The sequence below is a fragment of the Octopus bimaculoides genome, chromosome 9 (genome assembly GCF_001194135.2).
Source record: "Octopus bimaculoides isolate UCB-OBI-ISO-001 chromosome 9, ASM119413v2, whole genome shotgun sequence".
Classification (NCBI taxonomy): Eukaryota; Metazoa; Mollusca; class Cephalopoda; order Octopoda; family Octopodidae; genus Octopus; species Octopus bimaculoides.
The window spans coordinates 9,031,630-9,042,574 of NC_068989.1; the positions used below are offsets into that span (position 1 = coordinate 9,031,630).

General features: G+C 37.5%; 1 protein-coding gene across 1 annotated transcript; it reads left to right on the forward strand.

Moving 5' to 3' along the window:
• Nucleotides 1–6,099: 6,099 nt before the first annotated feature.
• LOC128248692 (tyrosine-protein phosphatase non-receptor type 14-like) lies at nt 6,100–9,754 on the forward strand. Its single transcript, XM_052970402.1, has one exon. The coding sequence runs from the start codon at nt 6,225–6,227 to the stop codon at nt 8,973–8,975; it is 2,751 nt and encodes a 916-aa protein (XP_052826362.1). The 5' UTR covers nt 6,100–6,224; the 3' UTR covers nt 8,976–9,754.
• Nucleotides 9,755–10,945: the final 1,191 nt, after the last annotated feature.

The following is a 10,945-nucleotide window of genomic DNA, read 5'->3' on the forward strand; positions in this document are numbered from 1 at the left end:
TGTGTGTGTGTGTGTCCATATATACATGTATGTATATATATATATATATATATATATATATATATATATATATATATATATATATATATATATATATATATATATATATATATATGCACACACATGGACATATACCCAATATCGGCAATGGGATAATAACGTATACAACCATATTTGCGTGTCTACATATATCTGCATAGATTCACAGCATCCAGTATGTGAATCTTGCGTGTGTGCCTGTGTGTGTGTGTATGCACACACATACACACACCCAAACACATTTCTACATCACATCTCTACATACGTACACAGTACCACATGAGCTACATACGCAAAGACTATATCGCTACATTTCCAATATCTTTCATTGAAGTCTTAATCCCAAGATGCAGACAGGAAGCTATTATAACTTCTTTTGAACTACAATGAATCTAGTTAAATTTCCACTGTTGCTATGGACACCAGTATCGTCTAGAAGGGGTAACATGCACCGCAGTGTAGGAAAATATATTCCCAGCGTGCCAAAACTATGACCCGGTTTCGATAACTGCTCTAGGCTTGTGTGTTGTTGAGTCGTGATAATAGCTGCTGGGTTGAGCTCCCTATTCCACCCCCTGGCAAGATGTAATCAAGTAGGTCGAGATTTTAATCTTATTTTTTCTTCACCACCCCCTTTTTAAAAATTATTATCAGTAGTCATTGGACTGCGGCTATGCTGGGGCACCAACTTGAAGGATTTTAGTGAAATAAATCGGCCTTAAAAAAAAAAAATCGAATTTTTTTCCCTAAAATTAGGTATTTATTCTGTTGGTTTATTTTGCCGAACTGTTTTTGTCTGCTAGAAATTGCAGCCAAAGACCGCCTTTAAAGGATGCATTAGAGAAAGAACGCTTTTGTTTAGGGATGAAATGAGTTACACATCAAAAGCAATCTCTCTACCAGAAATAAAGAGGCAAATCCGCGTAGAGGCTTATGCTTTGATTCAAACGAGGATTTTCGCTGCTATTTCTCGCTGTTCAAAGAACCGTGTAGATGCTTCTGCTTTGGTTGGTGTACCACTAAAGAATTTATCTTCCCGTATCATATTTAGAGCAAGTCAGCTTAGTGCCTGACATCCATCTTTCACCAAGTTGAACTCTAAACAGCCAGACTTACTCTATTTCTTATCATTTAGGAGATTCGGGTCAGAGACTCTTAACCTCTTGTACCTCGATGTCTCCTTTCATCGAATGGCGTTTAAAAAACACACACAAAATCAGATTATTTTAATCAGACACTCATTTAGGCGAAGGCGTGACTGCGTGGTAAATACTTTGCTTACCAACCACATGGTTCCGGTTTCAGTCCCACTGCGTGGTACCATGGGAAAGCGTTTTATACTATAGCTTCCTTTCAAATCTTACGTTTTGTTACCCAGCATCTCAAAGTTTAATGGAGATTCATTCATATTTCCAATATGAGACGATGGAAACCGATACCGTTTTCTCAGTTGGATAACGAACTGGTGAAAACTGGTTTCTTTGTGATCGAAATTTCCCTGAAGTTTTGGGGCGATTTTTGTTTTCTCCTTTATTACCAGATTTTTTCTGCTCACAAAACGATTGCACAAGCCCACTGTTGCTTTAAAATCTTTACTTTCTTCTTTATATATTCTAGCCCATTTTAGAGCATTAGATCTTATTCTAATTCGTGTTACAATGTAGCCATCTTGTCTCTGCTATTATGCAAAAGTGTCGTAAGTCCAAAACGTTGCTTTTTCAGAAAACGAAAAAATAGTTTCACCATTCCATAGCAAAACCGCAGTATTACATTTTGACAATTTTTTTTTGATACCTTAGCATCTGAAGCAGCTGGAGATACGACAGTCTGACCAAGAGAACCAGCTATTGGAAGCAAAAATGAATATTGAAAAAAACGCACTTGGGTCAAATTTGGACATACGACAGTTTAACATAATAGCAACGAGATATATATATATATATATATATATATATATATATATGTATATATATATATGAAGTCTATGAGGATTACTTAATAAAGGTTTTGAAGTGTTAAGGTGATTTTTCGAAAAGAGTTTTTAAAAAATGCTACTAAACTTTTTGAGAAGTTTTTTTCTAGTGTGTGAGCGCTTTCGTTAAACCTTTTCAAACACACGAGTTCGGATGGATGAATGTGTATTTATGTTTTGACAGAATTTGATTGCAGAATGTGAAGACGGATGTAATACCTATTTCGTTATTGCCCACAAGGGGCTAAACATAGAGGGAACAAACAAGAACAGACGAACGGATTAAGTCGATTACATCGACCCCAGTGCGTAACTGGTACTTAATTTATCGACTCCGAAAGGATGAAAGGCAAAGTCGACCTCGGCGGAATTTGAACTCAGAACGTAACGGCAGACGAAATACCGCTAAGCATTTCGCCCGGCGTGCTAACGTTTCTGCCAGCTCGCCGCCTTAACGATTCTTTTTTACTCTAGGAACAAGGCCCGAAATTTTGGGGGCGGCCGCCGGTCGATTAGATCGACTCCAGTATGCAACTGGTACTCAAATTATCGACTCCGAAAGGATGAAAGGCAAAGTCAACCTCGGCGGAATTTGAACTCAGAACGTAAAGACAGACGATGCATAGCGATATCGCTATGCACTTCGCCCGGCGTGCTAACGATTTCAGCAGCTCACCGCCTTCGGCGAGGGCTTTAATATTGGAATAGTATTTAGATTTATTATCGCAAGTGCACGTAAACGAACAATAAGAAAAAAAAATACAGAGCAAAGAACAACATTACAATTTAAATTTAAAATAAAATACTATTAACTTTATTACCGGTGTTAAAGAACCTAACACTGATATCAATATTTGTTACCTTCAAGAAAAAAAGAAAACGCATTATGTAGAAATAATTTAAGATATTCAACAAGCCATTACATTCCCGGAGCATTATTCAATAATTGAAAAATAACTAATGGCTACATTGTACTCGATGAAATTTAAAGATATCGAGCTCCGTATTTCACAGAGTATCAAGTCGCCTCTTTTATAAATTTGCAAGATATTCGGTTATTTAGATAACAGTTATACATATTATATTAAACCCTTTCTCAACCAGGTATGAGGGGAGAACATGCTAACAACAGCAATTTTGCTTCTTTCCCAAAGACAGGGATATTTTGCTGCTTAAATCACGATTCTTAATTTTTGATACAGTTCTTTATTTAAGAGATGAGGGACTGTGTACATTATTTACGTTATTTACATTATTTACATTTGACGGAAACAAGATGAGGACAAATATCCGTCAAATGTAAATAATGTAAATAATGTGCTTAATTTTTGACTTGTTAATTTGCGGATACAAAAAGTAGAAGTAGAAAAAGAAACTCCAGTATTAGAAGACAGGGAATGGGAAATAGTCGGGAAAAGAAAAGAAAGAAAAAGTAAGAAAGTACTTGTGAACCCCAACCCACCCTGTGCCCACCAGCTCCCTTTTCCCCACACCCTCCCCATGCAGACACCAAACCTACCCATTCCCCTCCTGCAACAAAACAGAAAAGAAATGCAAGCACACATGATGTAGATATGGTTCCTCCTCCCCTTGTTTGTTTTGCTTGCGTTCTGTATGCGGAAGCGGAGGATGACATTGTAAACCGGGTGAGCGAGTGGAAGGATGCGGTTGAAGGGGAATTCTGGGGTGAAGAGGGTGAGACTATGATATGCCAATTGTTAAATAAGGCACAAATGGAAATAGTTAAAAAGAATCATAAAGGTATTGAGTTGTGGAAGGTGATCGGCGATAGAGAGAAATTGCCAAAACAGACTTGTTGTACCGAACTAAAAAAAGACTATGGTATTGAACTGGTGGATTTTAGATGTATATACTTGAGCGGTAAAACGGTTTCAATGTAACCACTCGACTTCGGGGGTCGAGTGGGCATTCCGCCACATCATATCATCTTTTTCATGATTCATTCGTTTCTTTTAATTTTGCGTCTTTCTTTATGCCCCCCCCCCGTTTTATACTTTTAGTTCCCCGATATTGTGTTTGTACCGTCTATGTTGGCCCCCTGGTGGGTAATAAAGAAATCGGTATTTCATCTGCCGCTACGTTCTGAGTTCAAATTCCGCCGAGGTCGACTTTACTTTTCATTCTTTCGGGGTCGACAAATTAAGTACCAGTTACGCACTGGAGTCTATGTAATCTACTTAATCCCTTTGTCTGTCCTTGTTTGTCTCCTCTATGTTTAGCCCCTTGTGGGCAATAAAGAACTAAGAAACAGCACACCGAGCGAAATGCTTAGCAGTATTTCGTCTGTCTTTACGTTCTGAGTTCAGATTCGACTTTGCCTTTCATTCTTTCGGGGTCGATAAGTTAAGTACCAGTTGCTTACTGGGTCGATCTAAGTCGACTGGTCCCCTCACCCTGCCAAAAAAATTTCGAGTCTTGTGCCTAGGGTAGGAAAGAACATTTCTACATAAAGAAGGGCAATTTCAAATTTGAGGATCATCAATTATTATGAAAGTCTACTCTTAAAGTGACTGACTGCATTTGACTCAATAATCATCTTTGATCTGGGGGCTGTTTGAGCGTAAATTAATACCAATTTGAATTGATCTTGCTTGAATAGGTTCACTATCTTACTAGTTCGTTGAATAATTTCTTAGAAAATTATGTGCGCGTGCGTGTTTGTGAGTGTATGTGTGTTTTATTCTTTTACTTCTTTAGACGTTTCAGTCATTTGACTGCGGCCATATATATATATATTTATATATATATATATATGTGTGTGTGTGTGTGTGTGTGTGTGTGTGTGTGTGTGTGTGTGTGTGTGTGTGTGTGTGTGTGTGTGTGTGTGTGTGTGTGTGTGTGTGTGTGTGTGTGTGTGTGTGTGTGTGTGTGTGTTTGTGTGTGTGTGTGTGTATGCACACAACGGGCTTCTTTCAGTTTCCGTCTACCAAATCCACTCACAAGGCTTTGGTCGGCCTGAGGCTATAGTAAAAATCACTGGCTCAAGGCGCCACGCAGTGGGCCTGAACCTAGAACCATGTGGTTGGTTAGTCCCACTGTATAGCACCTTAGCCGAGTGTCCTCTACTATGGTTCCGGCCTGACCAACGTCTTGTGAGTTAATTTCGTTGACGGAAATTGTGTGGAAACCCAGGATATGTGTGTGTATATATATATGTGTGTGTCTTTGTGTCTGTGTTCGTTCCCCATTGCTCGACAACCTATGTTGGTTTATTTATTCCCCGCTCCGTAACAGTTCGGCAAAAGAGACCAATAAAATAAGTACTACGTTTAAAAAAAAAAAATTAAGTACTGGAATCAATTCATTCGATAAAAAAAATTCCTCCGTGCGGTGCCCCAGCATGGGCACAGTCCAATGACTGACAGAAAAGAGTGAAAGAGAAAAGGTGGGAGAGACTCCCAATTCGAGCATCTGCATTGCATTCGGTCTGAATGCCTGTAACATGGTGAAGTCATCTAAAGACACGAAGGGAATATGTGTTGGTGCTTAACCGAACGCTGTGTAAGACCTATCAGATTAATACCTTTCAATTTCAAAGGTAAAAAAATCAGTTTGTAGATATATGCAAAATAACTGTTGAGGGTTGTGTCCAATAGATGCTATTTTTTAATTACATTTTTTACGCAGCTAAACAAATCTTCACATTTATCAATACCATTTGTATTGAGCTTACGTTGTATTTAATTTTTAGAGTATGCTTTCTCAAATTTGAATCTGTTTACGACCATGTACACACTCATGTTTCATGTCGTATTTACTAACTCGCAAAGATGCACAGATTAGAACGTGAAGACGGCGAGCATGAAAAGTAGAGAAGCACTCTGAGTTGTTGGACAATGAGGTCACTAAATCAGACCCTTTGATTTGAAACTGAAACGCAGACATCTTAAGTCGAAATCTAAAATTTAAAAAAAAAAAAAAAAAAAAAGAAATCCATTGTTATTATTAAATTGTAACAAAACTGCTGCACGTATTCTAAGATTTTCTCAAGCTCTCACGCACACAAACATATAAATATAGGCAGTAAGCCATGTCCTATCTTTAAACATCGCACAGAACTGAAGACAGATAACAATAGTCTGAAACGCTTAACACTCTCTATCCAACCACTTCACTGCAGACGTCGAAGATTCGAGACATCGAAGCAAAGCTAGTCTTTTGTGAATGCTAGCATAATATTGAAATTGTCACAATGAAATCGGTTAATATAAATACTAAAGATTGCACGAAGGTTATTGTGTACGCGTTCGATAAAGTTTGTTTTGAAACTATGGTATTCCCTCACACGGTCGGTCATGAGTGCATGGCTTTTGCTATCCACCAACTTGGATTAACAGACGCAAGATATTTCGGTTTCCGTCATGTCACTAGTGACTTGAGAGTTGAATGGATTGATTTGAATAAACGTTTGGGAAAGCAACTCGACAAAGATTGTAAGCAACATTGTTTTTATTTTGGAGTGATGTACTATATATCGCGTGCTTATAACATTAAAGATGAGGTTGCACTGTATCAGTATTTCAGGCAACTTCATGTTGATTATTTATATAGTCAGTATGATTGTTTACTTGAAAGGGCTATCAAACTGGCTTCGTTTTACCTTCGAGTGATTCTAGGTCCATACGATCCCCAAAAGCATACGGCTGCGACAGTGAGCCGCCAGCTTCTTTTTCCTGTTAGCATATGGAAGGACGAGAAAATTGCTGCAGATGCTCAAGAAAAAGCTTTTCAGAATTACCAAACCCTTAATATAACTTCTAAAACTAGTATGGTTTTTTATATAATTGAATTCGAGTCTGCGACGTACTACGGACTAGAGTGTCACTCTGCCCTGCTTTCCGAGAGACGAGAGGCGGTGCATCTAATAACATCCTACAATGGTATCATGATAAAATATTTAACATCCCCTAATGCTTTACTCCTCAAGTGGTCAGATATTGTCGCAATCACACGCTCTCAAAAGTCTAGTATAATTATCCAACAGCAATCTCGCTCCATACAACTAGAACTGGCTGATAAGAACAGAGCAAAATATTTCTTCCAAATGGCTTTCCTTTTGATGCACTTTTATCAAGATAATCCAGAGTTCTGCGACAGATCGTCAAAGGAACCTGCCAAGCCTGACGGCTACGAATCTTACTCATTGCTGCTATCAACTTCTCAGTCGGAGACTCTGAGATCCGTTCTTCGTTACCAGCAGTCGCTGACTTCTATTCCTGACAACATTCAGTTATCTCCAAAAACTCTTCATGAAGCTGCTGAAACTGCGGAATACCTCCTCGCACAACCCTCACGTCCAAAACAAACTGCTCTAGGTGCAACAGAAGCAATTGCTAGGCCATCGAAACCCGTAGCGAGTGTCAGAACTGCTGAGGTACGTCTTGATGAAGAATTTTTCTTGACTCATTCTAAGGATATAAAATATGAAGCGAAGAAACTTAACAAAGGTTGTCAAACGCAACCTTTTTTGACATCTATGATTAATGAGCGATTCCAGAAGTATACTGAAGCTAGTCCGATGCGTTTACTTTCTCAAACTGTAAAAAATATTCTGCAGTATCTAGATGAAATAGAAAAGACGGAACGTGAAACCCAAGCGGATATTAAATCTAAACAAAGTACGGGAAAACATTTCTCCGATTCGCAACCATTGCAAGAATGTGGCATTCCTTATAGACCTCCACCCAAATATCCATTTCCAAAAACCAAGTCGAAGGATACGGACATAGACTATACGAAACCTATTACCCCAGGGCAAATTTTGAAGAGAATTCAAGACATCCAAATACGAGATAAAAGCACTGAGGCTGTTTCACCCGCTAAATCGGAGAAAAGTAAAGAGTCAAAAGTTTCTGAAACTCCTATGCTGCCTAGTAGGGAGTACGCACGTCTGGAACCTGCGAAAAGTGAGCCAGTTCATCAATCCCTATCTAAAGCGGAGTTGTTGGCCCTAGATGAAAGTTCTAAAGGAGCTAAACATAAGCATTCCAAGAAGCCATTTATTATGGTGGCTTCAAATGCACTTAAAGAAATTCGAAGTAGAGATAAATATGAAAATCTGCAACGTAAATTAAATGAGGGCCAGGTTTTCGCTGAGTTTCGCTCAACTGGCGTAAAAAGTCAACAAATGCCTTGTTCTGTTGGTTATCATTTTGAAAACGCTATTAGAAACCGCTATCAATCTGTTGTACCTTATGACGAAAATCGTGTACAACTGACTGGAAGACTTGAGAATGTATTCGGTTATATAAATGCGTCTAGTATAAAATGGAGACGCGGTCCGCATGAATTGAGCTTCATTGCAGCTCAAGCGCCGCTAAAAAATAATCTCGAAGATTTTTGGCAAATGGTTTGGGAACAAAAGGTTTCTATAATAATTATGCTGAATTCTATAGATAACGAGAGTAAACTTGGCTGTTGTCTGTACTGGCCTCAAGAATGGAATCTTGATCAAAAATTTCAGAGTGGACCGTTTACAGTTACTTTCCATACTTATAGGAGAACTCCCGAGTACTATTTGGATGTTCTGACTATCACCGATCCTTCTGGTGAGCAACAGCTAATAAGTAATCTTCATTTCACTCAATGGTCACAAGATGATTGTCCGTGTGATTTATCAATTTTTGTCAGCTTTTTGGAAGAGATTGAATCTGTACAAAATCTTATGCGCACTAAACATCCCGTCCAAGCTCCTATCGCTGTGCTGTGTCATGATGGAGTTGGTCGTACTGGTGTCCTAATAATGTCTTATATTATGAAATATTGTCTAAAGTGTGACCTTGAAATGAATCTGCAAAATTTGCTTGGCTTCCTCCGCTCCAATAGAATGCTTATGGTTACTTCATTAAAACAATATATTTCCGTTTATGAAGCTTTGATTTATTTCCTGAAAGGACAATTTTCTCCTCCAAAAACGTATCTCGTTGGTCCATTTAAGATTTAAATAGTCTGAAATTATACGACTTTAATCGTATGGAATTTATACATTTTTCTTTTGGAACTACATTTTTCACGAGAGTACTTTCCTTTTAAAAAAAAATTGCAATAAAGTGGAAAACTAAGACATCTCATGAGACATTTTATTTTTAACTAACCTAAGGGAAACCCTTTACTTTCAACAATTTCCTACGTGTAAATTATCAACTACCTGAAGCTTCGAAGTTTTGCGAGAGCACCAAGTTAAATGTCGAGTGTGGAAATTAAAAAAAATATGCCTCTCATATATTCACAATATTGTCTATTCAGCTTTTTAAAGCTTTAATTGGAAGAATTTGTTGTTTGAACTGTTTAGATGCAGCTGTAAAAAAATTTTTCTAGAAAACTTTTCCTCTAGAAGAGTGAGAAATAGAACCCCCATAACTGATTAACTACTATCTATGTTGGAGCTTTGTCACTGTATCTTTTTTTTTTTTTTTTTTTTTTTTTTTTTTTTTTTTTTTGATACTTCTATAAAATCCTCAAAGGTGTAATCGAGGCATGCCTTTTTTATCTGCCAATTATCTCCCCACTCTCACCAGGCGTCGTTCTACTTCAAGATTTTCCTTATCTTTTTCTCCGAGAACAAACTCTTGCAACGACTAAAATTAAAAATTTATAAATTCTGCGTTTGTTGTTATTCTCCAGTCTGACGACTTGAAAATATTGGATCTGCATCCTCATAAATTAACGATTTTCAAGGGATCTTTTCAAGGAACCCTTAGCTCTGTAGCAACAGTAGCTAAATCTCTCAAATCTGACCATACTGTCGTAAATGAGAAAGCGCAGGTTGGAATCTTCCGTCCAGTTAAGTTGAGAGGAAGTCCAGCTTGCACACCTTTGTTATAGGCCTGCTCAATTGAGATCCGTCTGAATCTAAATAGCGAATGTCGTAGCAAAGGAGAGAATAATTCTCCGTTTCGTTTCTGTATAGTAGTTTAAAATCCTATAGCGTTTAAACCGGCCCTATTAGGCCCAGATAGTCTGTTCAAACTAGCCAGATTTGGCCTTTCACTCCTACCCTACAATGTCATTCTAAAAATAATCACCTCATCGAAATCTCAAAACTACAAGATAGTGCATGAGTAGTTAAAAACCATGTGAATAAATATTACATTAAACAGTGAAATCTGAATTCTAGATGATTAAATAAGTCCATGCAGTTTTCTTTTTACATGGCTGATATTGTTTAGACTCGTATAGAATAATTTACTCGATTTTAGGCGTAATTGTAATTTAAGCCTTGGAAATAAACATCGGACCAGTTGAGTGTGGTTCTCATTTACCTTAAAAATCGAACATGAATTTTGGTAGGCACTTTTGGGAAAGTCCTTGTGAGATTGAAACTATACCGCCAATTTTAAATACACTATCAAATTAATAATTCGTGACGTCCGCTTCGCTTTCATAAGTTTGAATGTCACACCCTAGCAGAAAAGGGAAGCAACTGTAGTTATTAAGCTTGTGTGTGTGTTTTTAATGATTAGGTGTATTATCTCCTTATCGGCATGTCTCTCCGGCTATCTCGAAAATTCGAATGTAGCCTTGAAATATGTACCAAAAGAGATGCAAATTCAACAGGAGTAATGTAACTTTCGTTGGCTCACAGTGCTGAGTTGTTAAATTTCTCCCAGATACAAATCCCAATAAATTTGTACCTCTCACCTACTTTATCTAGAAATTAGAATAAGTTGCAACATATCACCTTACATTAGTAAATAAAAACGAATCTTATTTCCTACTTAAAAAAAAAAAAAACTTAGTTGTCGTGTACTTTTCCTTGCCACTTAATATAATCGCTAATATTTTTTTTTATTAGCAACCTTAGAATGTTAAAACCTCAATATTTCAGCATTGACCTTGCAATCTGTTTAGTGTGCAATTTTTTCTCCATTAAGATTATATTTTCATATAATAATTTTAAAGCATAAAACAACT